The sequence below is a fragment of the Gadus macrocephalus genome, chromosome 4, assembly GCF_031168955.1.
Source record: "Gadus macrocephalus chromosome 4, ASM3116895v1".
Lineage (NCBI taxonomy): Eukaryota > Metazoa > Chordata > Actinopteri > Gadiformes > Gadidae > Gadus > Gadus macrocephalus.
The window spans coordinates 13,294,362-13,315,648 of NC_082385.1; the positions used below are offsets into that span (position 1 = coordinate 13,294,362).

The following is a 21,287-nucleotide window of genomic DNA, read 5'->3' on the forward strand; positions in this document are numbered from 1 at the left end:
AGCATTAGCTTTACCCAAGAGGGCTGGCTGGCTGGCGGGCAGTTTGTCAGTCCGTGCTGAGGTCAGTCCTTGCTGAGGTCAGTCCTTGCTGAGGTCAGTCCGTCCTTAGGTCAGTCCATGCTGAGGTCACTCTGTGCTGAGGTCAGTCCATCCTGAGTTCTGTCAATAGTGAGACGCTGTGGCTCCATATTCAAGGAGGGACCTTCTATTAGTTCATTCATCTAATCGATGGACAGACAGATAAATAATTGATTGCACTTTGAGAATGCGTGCAGAGTGCCGACGAGAGCCTAAGTGCGGCGGTCAGAAGCCCACCGCGGGGTTGAATACCCCCGGGCTGTCGCTCATTTCAAGATGTCATGTGGTCCCAGATCAGATGTCAAACTCGTCTCCCTCCCGTCTTCGTCTTCCTTCAGCGGTTGACCACATTTACACGGTCGGCTAGAAACCTCCAGAACCATGATGAAATATTTATATGGTATTGAATGTTGAGTATTCTAATATTTCCATCTGCTGGAATGTAAATCAACGTGCTTTCATCTAAATTATTGTAAAGTCCTAACTCTTCCTATTAACTGCAGATTCTAGTGACATAGCTTCCAACATATAAACATTTACATTTATAGATTTATACATTAAATGTATGTATTTACTAAAAATATCCCTAAACAAAATCCCCTTTTTACCACTCTGATGCATTTTTCTTAATCACAACGTTTTTTTTTCATTTGGATATGCCAGAGATTTTTGAATAACCTGAAGGCCCTGACAGCAACTCGAAAACAAAATCGATATCCCCAATCGTTTTTCTGTAGGCTGTGCAGTCGGCCACTCTGTCTGAACGCTATAAAACGGACTCAGTGCAGGCTGAGGGTTTTATGCACACATTAGGATGAAATGGACATCCACTAACAATATGTAAGTGAAAAGCCTGTGATAATCAAACACAAGCTACTCTTACTTGTTCGCAAAAGAATCATGTCTGAACTTGATTTGTCAAAAAGACGCCTATGCTAACTAGCAGTTGGTTTTTTTGAACAGATCACGCACTCACCTTGAGTGCAGAGCAGTCAAGGTGAAAGTTCAAGTCAGCAGTATGTGACTCTAGGGAGGGTCAGATTGAACAACATTTTAGCGTTGCTTACCGCGCCACTTAAGCAGCAATACGTCCTTTTGGTGTGAACATTTTGCTAATTAAGTTAATAGTTTTCCTTTCAATCGGTGCAAGGAGGTCAGGAAAAGTGAAAGTGAAACTGAAGAATACCTGGCCAGCGGTGGAAATACATAATGCATGACGAGAGTCCTGCGACCAGGGGTCACTGCAGTCCATTATGGTTCACTGAGTAGGAAGGGGCTTCATTTCAAGATGTGCTCATTACTTGGTTGACACTAAAGATTTTCCAACACTAGTCCAGATTAACTCCTAGTGGTTGAGTGCATTGAGGTGTTGATGGATATGAAGTTCAAAAGGACAAAACCATCTTTGTAGACGACAGGGCTTGGCTCTCAAATTCTAATTGACTAAAGTTAAAGGGCCCTCGTTCAAAATATATCCATTTGTGACATCACAAGTGTGAGTGTGACATATGTTAGTTAACTAGTTGAAGCAGTCAACCAATCAACTCATTCCAGCAGCTGGCCAAACCCACATTATGGAATAGATAGAAGGGATACCTTTTAAAAAAAGTAGTTCAAAATGTATAATTGGGGCTCTTTTAGAAACCATCAAAGTAAAAAAGTGCAAATGCACTGTGATTCACAAATCACACAAATGCACTATTATTAGGGTTCATAACTAAAATAACTCCATCTCTGCATAGATCAAATCAATGCAATTCCCAATGGGAAAAAAACAAAATAAATATCTATCAGGCAGGTCGATGTGCCATTCTGCTCAATCTTTGGAGAAGTGTTGTTTTGACATTTCGAAGTCCTTGTTGGCGTGACCTTTGCTGTATAGTATTACCAAAAAGTCCAAAGGTCTATCCCAAATATTTCTCTGAAAATGCCACTATTTACCTATCAAATGGATTTCATGATGGGCACAAAGTGAAGCATTTATGTTTGTGAATAGTTTGGATTTATTTACTCAAACCCGCCAATCATTCTTTATCCTTAGGGACATCCCGTCCTCTGATCTACACATGGGCCGGGGCCGTACCAAATGTCACCATCAGAAGCCCACATGATCTACGGGCTAGTAACTTACTCCAGTGTGTTACACATGGAAACCGTTCGTTACCCAACCACCTTGCAATTAACAAGAGTTTATACAACACAAAGTAAGATCACACACATACACACACAAATTATGACCTTATGAAATCGAAATGGCATGATATAACGTTATATCTAAAGGGGAGCTTTAGATATAACGTTGCAATAATTATCCTCTATTGATCATAAATTATAAGTTAATGGATTGAACACTTATTATACAACGTTTTTTCATTCATTAAGTTATATATTAATGATTTATCAAGGCTGATATGAATGTAATGGTTAAACAGTATCGGATTCAGATTGGATGCAATCGTCATTCAATAACTTATATAAATTATCAAATTTTATTTTATATAAAAATACATAATCAAAAAAAAAATATATAAATGATGATTGCCATATATCATCCATTAATCGATGGTGTAAAAGTATCTTCATTTTCTAAAGTGGACCAGAGACAACATAGGAGGCAATACACGTCTTCTGGGCAAGCAGTTGTCAGTCCTTCTCCTCGGAGTTGGCCGAGTCGAATGTGGCACAGATGCGCTGATGGATGGACGGGGGGATCTTGAAGGCTGAAGGCTGGAAGAGAGGAATCTGCCCCTTTTCGGATCCCCTTCCAAGTGCAATCACCAGATTTTAATCCTAAAATACGGTGTGTTCGCTATCATTTATTTAGGATTAAAATCTGGGGATTGGATTTAGAACTTAGTTCTAGAGGGTTCTGCAGGGGTACCGGGCCCTGCCTAGCGCCTTGGGGTGGGAGAACGTGTGTTGGCGGAGCAGGGAGGTAATTGGAGGAGAGATATCTCCAAGGAGAAACCGCATCTTGGAAGAGGATCCGAGCGAGGCTCCTCTAAAGTAGAATCCCGATGAGGGCTAACACAAGGTGTTCCTCTGCAAAGCAATGGCATGGTACCACAAACGGAAAATAACAAAAATATCTCAAAGCAAAGTGACGCCCAACGGTATTATCTGCAATATTATAAAACTTTACGACAACAACTTCATATGTATGTAAGACTAGTATTCTGAGAGTTAGTTAGTTGTTGGGGTGTGTGTGTGTGTTTGTGTGTTTCCACCTATGTGAGAGTTGTCATTGTGTGTGTGTATGCATGTTTTTTTATACCTGTGAGAGATAAACTGTTGTTTTGTTCCTGTGTGAGTGTGTCGCTTTCTGTGTGAGTTGTTTTTCTGTACGTGTGTTCCATGTATATCTGAGAGAGAGAAAGCCTTTCATTTTGTGTACGAGTGTGTTCCTGTGTGTGAGAGAAACTGTGTTTATTTTACCGCAAGATGATATTATAATGCTTCCCAAAATCCCTAAAACAAATCCATCCTCTCTGAAGGTCTTTCGTTTCACCGTGTTATCCGTTTAGTGTTTGATGATTGGATGAACCGTTCATTAACTCACTATCGGAGCGGAGTCAATTAGTGAGTCTGGCTGAGACTCACTCTGTCTTTGTAACATTAGAAACACAGGGAATAATAAAATAAAATAAAACATGATTGAAAAGAATACGACCAGAGGTACAAAACACTACGATTTTGGCAGACACCCCCAAATAAATAAGTAGTGTGGTCGGTCCTCAGGGGTGCAGCGAGAGGCGGTCCGAGCTGCACGCGTTTCTTAGCATTCTTGAACCATCCCAGCCCCCCAAGGGAAGCCCTCTCTTCCCTCTCTTCCTTGCCTGCGTTGGCATTCCTGTTCCAGCGTTCACCGTGTCGGAGCATGGCGCTCCGCTGGGACCAGAGCCGAGGTTATTATCTTTTTGTTTCGACATAAAAACAAAGTGAAGAAGCTCAGCGTTCCTTCTCTTCCTCCGAGCTGTTTCCTGTGGCTGCACCGCGCAGCTCGGAGTGACCAACACCACAGGCGAAACAAAGCCTACAGGATCTCATTCTCTCGTCTTCTTCACAGCGGCGTTCCTCTTCCTCGTCCCCACCTCTGGGCTGAACTGTGAAGCGGGCTCAAACACCATCACTGCTACTGCTACTCCTCTTCCTCCTCCTTATCCTCCCATAGCTCCTCCACGGGATCCTAACCAGAGTTCATGCAACTTAAAAGTCCCCCACCAAGGTCTGGGTCTGGGTGTTTTAAGAGAATCCAGAGTCTGGCCGGTCGCTGCCCTGCCCCAGTGGGGTGAGTGTCCCGGGTGACGGGGCCCTGTCGATCTCCTCCAGAGCACAGGCCAGGGAGTCCACGTCCCCCGAGGTCTGGTGCTGGGTCTCCCACAGGCTGAGGATGACCGCTGACGGGCTCCTCTGGCAGGCGAAGTAGCTCAGGTGGAGGAGGGAGGGGGGGAGGGGGGAGGAGGGAGGAGGGAGAGGGAGGAGAAAGACAGGGGGAGAGAGGGGGAGAAAGGAGCGTGAGGGTTGGGTGATGTGGTGGGAGAGAGAGGAGAGGGAGGGAGGGAGGGGTGGGTGGGTGGGGTGGGTGCAGGAGGAGGTAGAAGGAGGAGGGAGAGGAGAGGGAGGGATGGATGGGGTGGTGGGAGAGGGAGAGGGAGGGAGGGAGGGATGGGGTGGTGGGAGAGGGAGAGGGAGGGAGGGATGGGTGGGAGAGAGAGAGAGAGAGAGAGGCCGTTGGAAAGAGGAGAGGATGGAAAGGTTAATATGGAAATAACTGCTGTTCAAATCCACTTCATGCTCAAAGAGCATAAAGTTGCAACGTTGCATTACTGTTTTATACTAAATGTTGAAACATTTCCAACAATATTCCGAAGGCAAATTTCATCAAGGTCCCTGGCCATATTAGAGGTTTGTTTCCTTTCCAAGATTTTCTGTATTTTATTCCATAATTGAGGGTGGTTAATAATAACAAACAAGATTGTCTTTATTATCGAATTAAACTGTACTATGTTGACAATTTTTTAGAGTTTTCTTTGCAGTTTTCATATGAGTCCTTTGCAAGGATCCACATTAACACTCAAATTGCTCACAGGCAAAAATGCATTAGAGAATCAAATCCCCTATATGTCGGATCGAATTGCTGCCTGCATCCAGTAGAGGGCACTGTTTCCCACGGTCCGGCCTTCCGACGCCCCACCCTCTGATAATTAAAGTGAGGACGCTTTAATGAAGCCATAGCACCCTTGAAGAAATAATTGCAAAGAAAATATGCTTAACAAGGTATATACTACTTTATTACACCTGCTGCTGGGCTTTTACTGGGTTCCACATGCAGTTAAACTCTTGCTACTCTTGCCACGCCAGGTGTTGTCGTGTAAGAATCCGGCTGTGGAAATGTTCACACATTGCATCTTTTTTGGAAAACACAGCGAGGTGAGGCCGCCAGTAACGTGTGTCCGTTCTGAATCATGAACATCGTGTTTCTCGAACGATAACACCCCGTTGTTTCGGAAACACGTCACAACCTCAAAGTTCGTGTTGGAGCCGGATGGAGGAGACGTAGCGGGTGAGAGTCTGTGTTTGTGTTTTCTTGAGTCATGCGCAGCATTGTTAGTTAGCGCTGGCGCGACGGTGTGCTAGAGTTGCCGTTCGTACGTAAGCCTATATACCTATATAAATCTTAATTTCAATTGGGGGACAATTTGCGAAATAGGGACTTTTCGGATATTAATCCGGAAAAAGTGGTAATGAGTCTTCGGCCCCTATTTTAGCGGTCTGAAACGCAACTGAGAAGCGCGACGCATATCTAAATTGGGTTGATCTGAATACCCGTATGTGTGTTTTTGGCGTAACATGCCATATAGACCAATGAGAGTTCCATCGTCCATCCCCTTTAAGAGTCATGAGCGCATTTTAACCTGACATGTTGATATTTTGACGTTATATTGTGCGTTTGCAGTCTCCGATGAGACAGATGCATGACCACATGAATTTCAAACTTCAAATGGCTCAGTTCATGGCCAAATAATATGGCCTAATTCACACATGGATAGCGTTTTCTTCTACAACATCAGAAATACTGAGTCGTCATGTAAATTCCGGCAAAGAAAACTTAGCACACATATAATATGCGGTGATGTGCATATGATATGCAGCAATACATTAACAAACATCGTTTCTTACCAGTATTGTATAGATTATCGTTATCGTGTTCATAATATGCACATGTTCATAATATGCATGTGTCCCCCCGTTAATATACATTGCCATGGACTGAATTATGCGTCACGTGTTTAGTTTGCATGAGTTTAAACAGATGTGTGCACACACGCCCGCCCGCATTCATTCATTCTTTTAAACATACACACACGCGCACCCACATTCATTCAGATCTGTAAGATAGCACCATGTATCATTTGCGCCGGAAAACGGCTCTGCTCTTCGCCGACATGCCTCTCTGGGCGTTTTGCTGCGGGGGAAAATCAGCTTTGCGCCGGGTGTAAACTAGCAACAATACATGCCTCGGTATTGAAAGTCAATTGTGCTGCGTGCAAGATAGGGCCCTTTGTCACATAAACAAATACACAAAAGTTCTCAATCTAATTCTGGTCCAAACTAAAGAAATTGCTCTGTTGGCATGACAACGGTCCTTATATCGCCTAAGGGTTGAGTAAACAGATAAGCATACAACGCGGCTGTTTAACATGACCTCCGCTCCATCCTATGAAGTAATCAGCAGCTGTGATAATTAAGATACATCTGTTGCCTGCGACTTAACCATCAAACCCGCATGGTGAGAAGTCCTGTGTGGTCACCTGTCTACGTTGTGTTCACCCTATCTACCTGTCTACGTGGTGTTTACCTGTCTACGTGGTGTTTACTATCTACGTGGTGTTCACCTGTCTACGTGGTGTTTACCTGTCTTCATGATGCTTACCTGTCTACGTGGAGCTTCTGGGCCAGCAGTTGCCAGTCCCTGCCCTTGGAGTTGGCCGAGTCGAAGGTGGCACAGATGCAGTGATTGATGGACAGGGGGATCTTGAAGGAGGTGGACCCCGACTCGGAGGTGAGGGGACAGTGGGACAGAGGGAAGAGAGGAATCAGCCCCTATTCACTCTGTTGGACGAAGAAAAGGAGTGAGAAGAAAGAGGAGGAAGATGAAGTAGGACTATTTGCAGAGTAATGGAACAATAATCAGACTGAAGCACGTCTGGTTTGAAAACGGTGTCTTTAATGATGAGTACATGCCTTTCTTGCTCCGTTCTCCCCCTCACTCCCTCTTTCTACCTCTCCCTCCCTTTTTCTCCCTCCCTCCCTCTCCCTCTTTCTCCCTCCCTCCCTCTCCCCTTTCTCCCTCCTTCTCTCCCCCTTTCTCTGTCTTTTTCGCACCTCTCACTATCTAGGCTCACCTCTGCCGCCGGCATGTAGGATCTGCTCGTGACCTTTGACCTGCCGTACGCTGATCTTGCAGGAGAGCTGCAGGGGCGTGGGCGCCGAGGCCCCACACCTGGGCGAACGAGAACTCCTGCCAGAGGAAAAAGAGAGAGAGAGAGAGAGAGAGAGAGAGAGAGAGAGAGAGAGAGAGAGAGAGAGAGAGAGAGAGAGAGAGAGAGAGAGAGAGAGAGACGGGGTCAGACTAAATAAGCACAGAGCAGCTGAAAAATTAGTTCTAACCCTCACTTTTAAGGCTGCTACACACTGGCCCAACCGTTGGCCGTCTGAAACGTGACTCGGACGAGTTTGGGAACAAGTCTGTTCCGTGTGTCCAGCTGTTTTGAAAGCTCTTGGAACCCCGTGGACGGTGTCTGGTCCAGTTCAACATGCAAGGTCTGAGAGTGTTGGCGGTCTGAGGATTTAAGGCATTGGATAATCTGATTGGTTATGTGCTGCTAGCACACAACCAGCGAATCTGCGCGGTGTGGGAGGGGCAGACTAGCGCCACGAGACTAGCGCCATCCATCTCGTGCATATGCAGGACGCACACTCTCCTGTGTAGTGGGCAGTAGTATTTTTTCAGAAGCACGAGGGCCTCTGAACCTCTGCCTCCACTCATAGCCAGTCATACGTCCCTTCGAAGAGCCCGCACTCCCAAGGATTGAGGCCACGTCCGGGGGTTGGGGAGCGGGGGAAGAGGCTTAATCCGCTAATAAGATGTCACTGGCGGGTTCAACATCACGGATCATGGGGAAGGACATAAACACACACTCATACACATACACACTCATACACATACACACATACACACACAACCCTCGAAACATCACTAGGATGAGTGGGTGGTGTTCATGTCCTAGTCAATGTGTGTTTGAATGGGCCTCGAAGTTATAATTAAAGTTGTGCGTAATGTGTTTTTGTACATTGTGCAAGTGTGTGTGTGTGTTATCTGTCTGTGTGTCTGTGTGATAATATGTGTATGTGTACGCGTGTTACATGTGTACGTTTGTGTGTGTGTGCGTGTGTGTGTTATCTATATGTGTGTGTGTGTGTGTGTGTGTGTGTGTGTGTGTGTGTGTGTGTGTGTGTGTGTGTGTGTGTGTGTGTGTGTGTGTGTGTGTGTGTGTGTGTGTGTGTGGAGGAGATAGTTCTCGCTGATGCCCCCCTGCTGGGGCGTACCGCTCTGCCTTTGCTTTGATGTGACCTCGCGGGGACGCGGAGTGGAACAGTGTGTGTGTTGGGCGGGGGGGGGGGGGCGGGGGGCCGGGGGGCGGTTTAGAGGAGCGGTCACATGGGTTGGAACAAGCGCCACACACATCGCCACACTGGGTCTCAGAGGACTTCAGAAACATCCCGGTTGGAGGCCATGCATGTAGAAATGAGACTGTTTCAGTCCTAGTACAGTGACAGTGTACACTGTTCTGCTGGCTGGTACACTGGAGCCAGTGTTGTTCAACTATGAAACGGCATTACAATGCCGCACATAAGCTTCTGCACGCACACATACACCCACAACTGTGCACTCATCTACTCAGTCAATCACTCGCACTCGTCACCACACATACACCCACACTAACTAACTCACCCAGTCACTCAGACACACTCTCTTACTTACTCACACACACACCCTCACACCTACACACGCACACACCTACACACACACCTCTTTTTGTTGTTGGTTCGAGTTTAAAATAACACTCAACTCTGGACTGAAAGCGCCCGCCGTCATGGCGGGGTTAAATGCCGACGTTCTGCGGTGGCAGCAGTAAAAACGTCTGCTTTCATCTGGGCTTCAACAGAAAGGCAGGGTAACACGGCCCCCGCTCTACAGCCTCCAGAGCCTTCTGTGTGATCACCCCCTGAAGGCCGCTGCTCTCACTGCGTATTCAGGGACAGATTAGACCAATGGCGATCGGAGGACGCGAGAGCTGAGCGAGATACGCTACAGAGCTACTATGGGAATGCAGCCGAAGTCCCTTTGTGAAGATATCCTATTCAGAGGCAAAAGCAACTCACAGCAGTCTTCTTCAGATCACTTAAGCATTCTCAGTCATTGATTAACACAATTAATGCATTTGTGCATCAACTCAGAAGACCTCACTGTAAAACGAAAGCTGCTTTACTACGAACAGGAGGGCAGTTCACTTCCACAAGATGCATTATGGGAAGAATGTGCGAAACATTAGTCTGAATGTAATTATCATCCATCAACATATCTCCATGGAATAATAACATGCTGTGCCGGTACCATAACAGTGATTACAAATAAATAAAACAAGCACCGAAAAAAATTATTACACAGCAGATTGAAAATAACGAGTCACAACCGTTCAAAAAGAGAGAGAGAGAGAGAGAGAGGGAGAAAACCAAACGAAACCAGCAAGATAAATCGGAAGGGGGGAAATAGTCCATCTGCTCAACACTGATTAATATCAATAATGCATGTGTGTAATAAACTCCACCAACCAGTGATTCTAGGCGTGATTCTACATTGTGCCAACAGGGGCGAGCTCAGACTGGAAAGTGCTCACGAGTATCGATGTTTTACTCATTTTGTTATATGACTTCTGTAGTTCTCTCACTCGCTCTCTCTCGCAAAGTAGCAGAGAAGAGATGCAAAGTGTACGAGCAGGTACATTAGGGGTTGATTCGTGGGACAGGGGCTCACAAGGGAAATTAATTATCACAGAACGGGGACAAACAAAATTCTAGCTGAGCCTAACCCGACTTAAAAGCAGCACAAACGTACAACTAACCGTCGTTGACTGAGAGACGGAGTAACTTAGTGGTAGGAATACAAATATCTACCACTAGCAAATAAGTTTTTGCTCGATCCACGTTCAATCTTATCTTCTAAGTGAAACCTGCCGTTTGTGAGGAGCTTTAGGGCTGCGCCGTATTCAGCATTCACACCAACTCATGGGAGGAGTGGTTGTGTTTTCTGCTGTTTTTCAGCCCCTGGATGAGAAGGTTTGTATGTTTGTGACTGTATGTCCATGTTTTAATAACCTTTTATTCGGCTGGTATTTAGTGATGAAGATTTAGATCTAAAGTTTGATGGATGCATAGATAAATACAGTTTGAAACACGTGGATATTAAGTTTAAATTTCTTGATAACATAATGTTAGTTCACGATGGTAAATAAGAGTAGACGACATACATTTTCAAATATATATGATATATGATGTGATATGATATATGATACCATATATGCTATCAGCTATGATGGAATATTACATTATTCATGTATATTATATCATATTCAACCTTTTTTTTAATCCCTTTGTTTGTAGCGCCCACAAAGTGCACTCAATAGAAATGGCCTCAATAGAAACGGAAGGAACTATTGATTTTGTAAATGTCAATGACTGTGCTAATGACAGACAGCATAGCCGTGTGGCTTCCTTATTCGTTCAATTGCCTTCCACGGCTAATCGTGTGACCTGCTAATCATATTAAAGAAAAAAGTAAATAGCATGACCGTTTAAGTGAACCGCGGTCATTAAAATAAATGTATTCTACTTCATTTAAGAATGCTCGATTCTGATTGGCTGGGAGGAGTGCATTAATCCGGCATATTGCCCACTGACTTGTCGGTTCTACTTGCTGCTGACTGAGCACAGTAGATCAATACGCCGCTTTTATCATTTTCTATCACATACATTTCAAACATGAGGTCCATTGTAAAAATAAACCTTGTTTAAAAAAGTTTCTAAAATGTGTCGGAAATCTATCAGAGGGTCAGTCGATACAATGTAACAACTACGTTATTAAACTAGTGATCAGATGCAGCCTTATGTGGTTGCTATAGAAACGAGTTACCTACAGCTGAGCTAACGTTATTCACTGTAGTTCTAAAGGGAACTACTTTTCGAGGGAGATGAACTTAAACAGAGTAAACATTTAATAAGCATGCAATAAAAATAAGAAAAAAGGCTAATTATTAAAGTATTTGAATTGTTTTATTTTGTTGGCCGGTCGAGAAGTAGAATAAACGGAATAATCACCTCAAGGCAGGGAAATAAACAGTTTGATATGCCAGGCTCGTGGAAGGTTACCGCCCGAGACTTTGTCTCGGGCGGTAAGCCGTCCACGAGCCGGGCATATCACACTGTTTATTGCCCTGCCTCTCTGTGATTATTCCTTACGTATCGATCCGCCCTCATTAACCTTAGCCTAATTGATCTAGAAAATTAAACCACTTGAACAATAAATACCTTAGATGGATCATCTCAGTCTCTGGTCCTCGTCAGCATGCTTTCTTTTTCAAGTTCAAAGTCGGGCTGAGATCTTCTGAGCCCTTTAATGTTGTCATTTCCTCATCGGGCGGTGTGTGTGAGATTTACATGTGTAGGGGAGGGGAATAGCGATTAATCTTCCCTCCAGAACTCTTTAACAGCCAGATAATGGCTGGTGTGAATTACCTCAGTATGCTGGCTTCAGCTGCCGCATGCTGGTGTTCATGGTTCTAATCTATTTCCTATGGCTACGGTCAGACCCTAACAAAGGCCTTTCTGAAGACTATAACAGAAGCACAATTATGTTTTAGTCGTACTAATAGAGACATCCTTTCACAGGTCGTTTTCAGTGAATACTAAAGCGATCATGACCTTTATTCGTGTGATTCCGACCATGGTTGAAATCCTTTCTTCCTCAGATTTTCTTTTGAAGTTTTCAGTTGTTCTTAGCATGTAAGACCTGACAGATGATCAGGAATGACCTCCCCAAGATGGCTGCTACTTGTAGATCATTACTGGCTTTTCTTTCCTTCAACCTTATAAACATACAATTAAGCCTCATACCTAAACTTAACAAATAACCCCCTGAAATCTTGACTAAACAAACTATAATATGCAACTTTTCCCTAAAAATGACAACACTACTTTTTCTAAGTGACAATAAGATCCATTGAATAAAATTGGAACGTATCAGTATCATAATACCATCGCTCGCTGCACAGATAAAATTACCCACTGTCTGAATGCACTTCATTGCGAAAACAATCTCCATTAGTCAATATGTACGATCGGGTTTCAACGACAGGAGACATCATCTCGTTGACAGGCCTGCACAATGAAACATGAGCACACGTCTGCGCGCTGAAGAGGGGAGGATGCAAGTGCTTTTTATCGTTTCATCCAGAAAGAGGGACAGATTAGTCACGGAAATTTATTCATAATGCGTTTTTTGCAAATTTGCGAGTCGTACACGATTTTGAAAAGTTGGTGACGAGACATGGTCTTGTTATGGGACATGCTTGTGATGTGCGATTTTTTTCTTCGGCGACGTTCGAAAACGCCACGACGAAAGTTTGGCATGCCAGAAATTTTGGGGAATCGCATGACGTATCCATTGTTGATATGGAGGGAATTCCGCGAACATCTGGAGTTCACGGGCAGTGTTTACTAACTAGTAAAGAACCAACTAGTAAAGTAAAGAATAGTAGAGATGCGCGGTTGGCGTCATACCCGCGGACACCGTGGATAATCCACGGGTTGGGTGGATTGCGTTAAAAAAAAGTAGTACTTGGAGAAATTGCAGGCGGGTCGCGGTTGAAATGAATAAATAAATATATAATAAGTAGGTTAACATATTGACTATACAAACGGCAAACTGACACATTTTTACATTATATTTTTCTATAATCTCCCTGCTTCTGAAATCTCCGCCCGGCGCTCTTCCGCTGGTTTTCCATAAGCATTACACTGTGCGATCATCCCTGATGCGTTTGCTATCACACATTGTTGAAATCATATGCTGGATGCTGCCGCGAATGTCCGGTACTTCATGAACTAGGGCGTGGCTAGGCTCCCATGATGCGGAAGCAAATCTCTCCTTGATGTTGCCCTGCAACATTGAGCAGTTTCATAGGAATGAATGGGTGCCATTTTGGAACCCGGGTCCATTCTATAATAGGTCCATGGACGTCGCATGTGGCATCACTCTCTGGCCAATCAGTGGCCAGCAGCCTGTTTATGTCACACAAAAGTATCGGTTCAGCTCTCATGGAACCGAGAGAGAGAGAGAGAGAGAGAGAGAGAGAGAGAGAGAGAGAGAGAGAGAGAGAGAGAGAGAGAGAGAGAGAGAGAGAGAGAGAGAGAGAGAGAGAGAGAGAGAGAGAGAGAGAGAGAGAGAGAGGTTGAGAGCGCTTTAATGTCAGTAAAACCCGGGGAGCGGGTATCGTGGAGGCATTTTGCATGAGATAAAGTGCTCATTACTTCACACTGACAGAGAGGGGTCACGCTGTTGCTTCTTCTTGAGGGACCACTCATTCCTTCCCACCCCTCCCTCCCCCTCCTTCTCCCTTCCCCTCCCTCCCTCTTTCATGCCTCCCTCCTTCAGTCTCCTGCCTTAATCCTTCCTCCCTCCTTTACTCTCTCGTTCCTTCCCTCTTTCAGTCTCCTATCTTCAGTTTGATCCCTCCCTCCCTCCCTCCCTCCCTCCCTCCCTCCCTCCACTACTCATCCCTCTTTCTTTCTGTTCTTCCTCACTGACTCTTTTCTTTTTCCTTCTCTTCTCATCAAATTTTTTCCCGATGGCATAAAACACACATAAATGATGGATCTATTCATGGCTCCCCTTTGTGCAACACGTTTCTGCTGTCAAATTACATCCTGTGTAAATGTCACCCACACACGCCGCACACACACACAGACACACACACACACAGAGTGACAAGGGGAGGGGGGGGGGGGGAGGTCCCACTGGCTTTCTCCGCAGGCAACACAGAAGAGTGTGTGGCTCTTGCGGGGGGTGGGGGGGGGTTATTCTGCCTTATGAGGTCCCCAAAGTATTTTGAAGGGATTTTGCTGTATTCATATGGAAGGATGGATGAATAGGAAATTGATGGATGGATTAATGGATGGATGAATAGGAGATGGATGGATGGATGTCAATGTGTGTATTAACTGATGTAAGTCGCTTTGGATAAGAGCGTCTGCTAAATGCCCTAATTAACTGGATAATTGGATGGATGGATCGAGGATGGCCGGATTGATAGATGGATAAATGTTAAGATGGATGAATGAATGGATGGAGAATGGGTGACTTGGAGATTCATAGATGAATCAGGTTTAAGATGGATGGTTCGATGGATGGATCAATGAATAGGGCTTTAGATGGATGGATGGATGAACTGGAGATGGATGAATGGATGGATGGATCGTTGAATCAGAGCTGGTTGGATGGATAAAAGGCTGGATGAATGGTGGATGGATGGATGAATAGGGGTTTAGATGATGAATGGAAGGAACGATGCATGTGGTTCAGATTGATCTCAGAGTTGTGAACAAATTGTCTCCCCGTCTGTTACTCTACGTGTCTTGGGAGTTGTTTGAGGTGAAGCTAAAACAGCTCTGTGGTATGGTATAGGTATGGGTGTGGCTGGATGAGGTGTTTGAAGGAGCTACATGTGAGCAGCCTCAAGCTCACACGTTGCTTTACCACCCCGCCTCAAAAACAATTGCAATAAGTATTTCAGTTGGAAATAATCTTCCTCCGACTTGCAATGATAGCGATACAAAACTGAGAATGTGATTCTATATTAAAACAGACATGTGTATGCCATGTATATCTCAGGTTAGATTGTAATACAATCCCCAAACTTGCAGGAATACTTAATCTTCACTTCATCACAAGGACAAGAAATATAGTGTAGTACGCCTGCACCTTTCAATGCTTCTCTCAATCCATGTTATTAGCCCAAAGAAGAGGGTGTCAGAGTGTCGGCCATGTCACTTTATGGATTTAGCCGCAGAAATATTAAACAGGAGCCGGCTCCACGTCCTTGACAGCCCAAAGGCTGGAACACCATTTCCATGATAGATGCAAAATAATTTGCTTGTTCTGAAACTAACTGCTTTGAGGACTTACTTTAGAAGATCCACCGCCCCATCGCTATCACATCGCACCGCATTCTCCTGGATTTATGTCGACAGTGTTACATAACGCTCAGGGTGTTTTTGGGACGGAAACCACGGCTCTGAACTCACTGCATTTATCCTTTTGTTCTTATTGCACTGTGGGTCAGACATAACCGCAATTTTGATTCCTCTGTATGTCTGGCACATATTTTGAAATTGACAATAAATTTGACATTGACTTCTTTGACGACTATCGTTTTCCATGTTCTCCGTCCGAGCGAAGGAGGAGAGAGACGACCGGAGCATTTCTCTGGCGTTGAGCTCGTCTCTCTCCTCAATCCTTCGACGTTTACGGTGACGGTGAGGTTACCTCCCACTTGTTCTCCGGGGTCCGCCTCCTCAGACGGACGGCCCAGGTGGCGTCGGCGGGGCCGCTGAGGTCGGCGCAGTGCGCCACCGACAGAGCAACAGGGCAGGACAGGTCCAGCCCCGGGGGGCCGTAGGTCACCTCCGGGCTCAGCAGGACCTCGTCCTCGTCCTCTGGCGCCGTGCTATGGGGGGGGGGGGGGGGGGGAGAGACAATAAAGACAAGGAGACAGGTGTGAGACGCCGGGTTTGATCCCTGGAGCAGAAACAGATTAGACTCGACACGACACAGAAGAGATGGAGATATACAAGCACAATGCTGGAAGAGCGCTAGGCATGGACATAGACAAGGAATACAGATGGGACACGTGGAAAATAACGACACACACACACACACACACATACACACTCACACACAGAAAACGACTCTTTATATGAATTAGAACGTGTCACGGGCGCTGAGTCCAATACTTGAGCAGGTTGTGGTGTGGAGGGTCTGGGTGGAGGGGGAGCATGATGAAACGCTCTCAGCACCTTCCCGTCCGTGGGTATAAAGGACAGGACCCCCGGGCGACATTTTGAAACATTTGGCTTTTCCTCTTGACGCATTGGTGACCATGAAGGACATGGAATGATTCTGCTCCCTCGGAAAGGACATCATAAAAATGAATACTATAAACAATGGATTACTGGCAATTCTGGGGGCTGTTCTAAAGCTGTTAAGAGGTTAAGCACCTTGGCAGGTCAATATTTCTGTATGCTTCAGAAACAACGCCAGCAAATTAATTTGTGTTACATGGTTGATGAGGACTTGTTCTTCAGCCAGGACACACAGAACGTCCAAGGTCAGAACCGTCTTGTGATCATGCTTGTATGTACATATATATATATAAATCAAAGCCAGAGTTACATTACATATAGTCCAGGTAATTTTTTCATACACACACCCTATGAAGTATCTAAACCCCCTATAAGTGGTGCTAGAGGAGTAGGGGTCTCTGATTGGGCGGTACCGTCATTCTTAATAAATCATAAAGCAAACAGCTGTTGGTGAGACGGTGCGATGGAGTCACGGACCTCCCTGCTTCACAGTGTGGACACAAACACAACACAAGCGCACAAACAAAGCCAGCAATATCTCCACCAAGCACAAAGCGAACTGATAACGCTCTGAGCTCTACTTAAAACACACACACACACACACACACACACACACACACACACACACACACACACACACACACACACACACACACACACACACACACACACACACACACACACAGGCGTGAGAAAGTGAGGGGCGAGCATGAAAAAATCGACCGTCAACCAACTCCGACCCATAGACGTCCCCCCCCCCCCCCCCCCCATCGCCAAGCAGGCCTGCTGGGGTCCATGGCCGGCCCCTGAAAGCCCGGCTGGCCCCCGGTTCTGTTCACAGATTAGCTGGGGCCAAGGCAGCTCTTGGCCAGGGGCCCGGTCTTGGCTGGGAGCCCTAAAGACTGGGCAGTAATTGATAGGACCACCATCAGTCATGCAGCTGGGCTGGACACACACACTCACGAAGAGGACCGAGAGAGAGGACACACACACACACACACACACACACACACACACACACACACACACACACACACACACACACACACACACACACACACACACACACACACACACACACACACACACACACACACACACACACACACGTGTGTGGCCTGCTGTCGCCAGGCCCTTGCAGGATGGCCGGGCACTATGAATGCAACATGTCTGACCACAGTGGCTGATTTAGAATCTGATTGGTGCGTGCGCTCAAGGCCGCCTTAATGCACGGGCTTACCTGGGCTGAAGCCCCAGGGCCTACGACGATCAGGGGCCTATCATGAGCTGCAGTAAATGTTTTTCTTTTTGGTTGCTTTCTTTTTTATTTTTTTAATACTGGCTCATGATAGGCCCCCCGATCGGCGTAGGCCCAAGACAATGTGATTTTTTGTTTGGGGCTTACAAAGATCAGAGGCCTATCATGAGCTCACGGGGCCACTAGTGGTAGCTGGGCCCAGTGGCCACTTGACACCACAGCCACTGTCGTCTAACCCCCCCCCTCAGGGGGCCCCCCTAAGATCCCCTCTCAGGGGGCCTACGAAACCTCTCAGCCCCAGGGCCCAATGGCAGGTTAATGCAGGCCTGCGTGCCCTCACACTCAAATTCACACACACACACACACACACACACACACACACACACACACACACACACACACACACACACACACACACACACACACACACACACACACACACACACACTATTTGGGATTTCTTATTTTTGTCTTATCGCTTACTTAATATCACATCACCTACCAAGAGGAATAAACTGCTGGCATAAATGCTCCCGTTTTTACTCTCTAAGCGGTTTCCCCGAGGCCGGTTCCTCCAGAGGTGAGCGGATCAGTCGTTCCTCCAGAGGTGAGCGGATCAGTCGTTCCTCCAGAGGTGAGCGGATCAGTCGTTCCTCCAAAGGTGAGCGGATCAGTCGTTCCTCCAGAGGTGAGCGGATCAGTCATTCCTCCAGAGGTGAGCGGATCAGTCGTTCCTCCAGAGGTGAGCGGATCAGTCGTTCCTCCAGAGGTGAGTGACATAGGTGGTGATTGACAGATGGTTTATCCAATCAGCTAACCAGTATTGTCGCCCCTTACCAAAAGTTTTCAAACGGAAGATTCCCAGATGGATATGCTGAGCAAATGCGAATCAATCAATCTGGCGGATTAGGTTAGTGATGAGGACCTTTAGCAACACAATATGTCAAATTAAAACAGGAACCCCAATAAGTCGTTGACATGGTTAAATGCCTCACAAGGTCCAAAACTACGTCAGCCACCACTCTGTCGCGGTACGACTCTTTTAATGAAGCTACTCTCTAACGGCTGTGACCGGTACGGATTATGCTAACATACTCGCCGTTACCCCGAGCTATAAAATAACCCGCAAATCCACCCCCCCCTCCACCCCACTGCCCCACACCCCGAAGAACCGCCATGTGTGATGAAGCGCTTTGATTCTAATGAATGTCCCACCTGTCGGATGACATTAGATCGTGTGTGGGAGTGTGGGAGTTTGACAGCGTGGTCTCATTATGCTCCGGGGGTCCCCTTAGTAGACAGCCAGAAGACCCCGACGCGGCAGGGATGTTCAGAGGAGCGGCTCAGAGGACATCTGAGACCGCCGGGGAGACGGGGTGCGAGCGAGCGACGGACCCTCGATCGATTCTTATTCCTTAACCTTGATGGAGAGGAAGAGAGGAAGAGAGGGAGCGAGAGAGAGAGAGAGAGAGAGAAACGTATCGCATGCAGATGGTCTCACAAGCATCTGGTTTCTCCTCGGGTTTCTGTAGATGATGAGGGAGGAGATTGACTGACAGCTTCTGGTAGGAGCCCGATGGAGCGCAGGCCCCTTGGCTCCTCCAGCCCAACCAACTCCTTCTTCTCCTCCTCCCCTACCACCTACTCCTCCTCCACCACCACAACTCACTCCCACTCCACCACACACTCTTCCACTACCACACACTCCTCCACCACCATCACCACCCAATTCTCCTCCTCCACCACCTCCACCCACTCCCTGTCCTTCACCACCACCCACTCCTCCTCCTCCTCCACTACTTCTCCTCCTCCTCCACCTCCACCCACTCTTTCAGTGGTCTTTCAGGGAAGAGATGGTCACCAGAATGCACCACCATGAGTTCCCAGCATAATAATAAAACCTATCAACCTAAACTTCGGGGTGCGGCAAAAGGGAAAAGAGGGAGAAAGTGTGTGTGTGTATGGGGGGGGGGGGGGGGGGGGGGTAGCACAAGTTTGATTCCCAAAGATGCAGGCGATGCGGACTCTAACGTCTCCAGCGGAAGCTACGGGTTAGCGGGGTGACGGCTAACTGGTGGCAATGACTGACCAGACTTAACGTCTTCTGCTCTGAGGCATGAACGCACCGTGGCCCAGGAACACATTTCTTCAGTCTTTCTTTCGTTCCTTCATCGTATCTACCCCTTTGAGATGCGCGTGCCTCTAACACAGCAAACAGGGCCGACACAAAAATCCACGAGTTATGATTGTTTATTTGTTTCTCTTCTGGTTTACCCCCAATGAACCCCCAAAAGGGGATTGTCATCACAGAGAGAGAGCGGAGGAGAGGAAACAACAGCGTGGTTGCAACATTTGCCACTTTAACCAGTCATGACAAAAGGAGAGGGTGACATCGCTGAGCTGTCTCCAGGCGCAAAGCACACTCCAAGTATAGCCCTCCATTCTGCAGTGTTGCGCACATACACACACCCCCCCCACACACACACACGTACATACTTCTATTGGTTACACATTACGTCCTACCCTGCAGTGTGTGCAAGATGAGCAAAGACCACATTCCGTGTCAAGTAAGTGTGTGTGTCTGGCACTCAGTCACGGTGAGTGGTGTGTATGCATGACTGTGTGTGTGTGTGTGTGTGTGTGTGTGTGTGTGTGTGTGTGTGTGTGTGTGTGTGTGTGTGTGTGTGTGTGTGTGTGTGTGTGTGTGTGTGTGTGTGTGTGTGTGTGTAAGGAGGGGGGGGGGTGTGTGTGTGTGTGTGCGTGCGTTTGTATTAATGTGTTTGATAAAGAAAAAGAGAAAAAAAGGAAAAGAACAAAAGGAAAAGGAAATTTGAAAGACCAAAACGGAATTAGGTATTAATAAGGAAAGGAAGTAAAGAAAGACTAGAGAGAAGAGCACAGAAATAATAGGAAGAAGAAAAAAGAAAAAGAAAAGAAGCTCCACTCCGACCAAGGAACAGGTGTGTGTGTGTATGTGTATGTGTCTGTATGTCTGTATGGGTATGTACTGTATGTGGATGTGTATATGTATGTGAGTATGTGTGTGTATGTGTATGGGTGCATGCGTTTGTTTGTTTGTTTGTATCTATATGTGTCTGTATGTGTCTGCGTGTCAATGCGTTTGTTTGTGTGTGTGTGTGTGTGTGTATGTGTGTGTATAGGTGTGTGCGCGTGTGTGTATGTGTATGTATGTGTGTGTGTGTATATGTATATGTGTGTGTTTGTGCGTGTGTGTGTGTGTGTAAGGAGGGGGGGGGGTGAGAGAATAAAGGGGTTGGTGGGAGGCGGCCTCAGAGCCTCAGTGTGGGCCTCACCTGCTGTCCTCCTGGTTGATGATCATGTACATCTCCCAGCTCGTGTCTTCAGCTATCCCTCCGCGGGGCACCAGCAGGCTAATGCCTACAGAGAGACACAAGCATGGCTGATGGTCCAGACACAGGAGGTAAACACACACACACAGACACACACGCACGCACGCATGCACCAACCCACGCAGAGACACCAATACACAATGCATATAAACTTGTACAAACACACACACAGACACACACACACGTACACACACTAGCACACACCCTCACACGCTAGACACACGCGCAAACACTCATGCAAACACACACACGCACACACTCTGACGCATAGCCACCTCCTGCCACAATCAATAAATGTCTGCTCGTCAATCTTTGTATCA

General features: G+C 46.4%; 1 protein-coding gene across 1 annotated transcript; it reads right to left on the reverse strand.

Moving 5' to 3' along the window:
• Positions 1 to 4,320: 4,320 nt before the first annotated feature.
• Positions 4,321 to 21,252, reverse strand: LOC132454868 (netrin receptor UNC5D-like). The gene is made up of 6 exons (XM_060048417.1): positions 20,911 to 21,252; positions 15,743 to 15,923; positions 7,485 to 7,600; positions 7,276 to 7,285; positions 7,013 to 7,134; positions 4,321 to 4,504 (listed from the first exon to the last, which is right to left on the reverse strand). The coding sequence occupies exons 1-6, from the start codon at positions 21,111 to 21,113 to the stop codon at positions 4,321 to 4,323; spliced, it is 816 nt and encodes a 271-aa protein (XP_059904400.1). The 5' UTR covers positions 21,114 to 21,252.
• Between the last annotated feature and the right edge of the window lie 35 nt (positions 21,253 to 21,287).

What these genes read in the sequence shown, in the direction of transcription:
- LOC132454868 (XM_060048417.1), bottom strand. Translation starts at nt 21,113, where the DNA reads ATGCATTGTGTATTGGTGTCTCTGCGTGGGTTGGTGCATGCGTGCGTG. An exon ending in ATCAACCAGGAGGACAGCAG is followed by an intron (nt 15,924 to 20,910) that starts GTGAGGCCCACA and finishes CCCCCCCCATAG; the next exon opens with CACGGCGCCAGAGGACGAGG. An exon ending in CCCCGGAGAACAAGTGGGAG is followed by an intron (nt 7,601 to 15,742) that starts GTAACCTCACCG and finishes TTCCTCTGGCAG; the next exon opens with GAGTTCTCGTTCGCCCAGGT.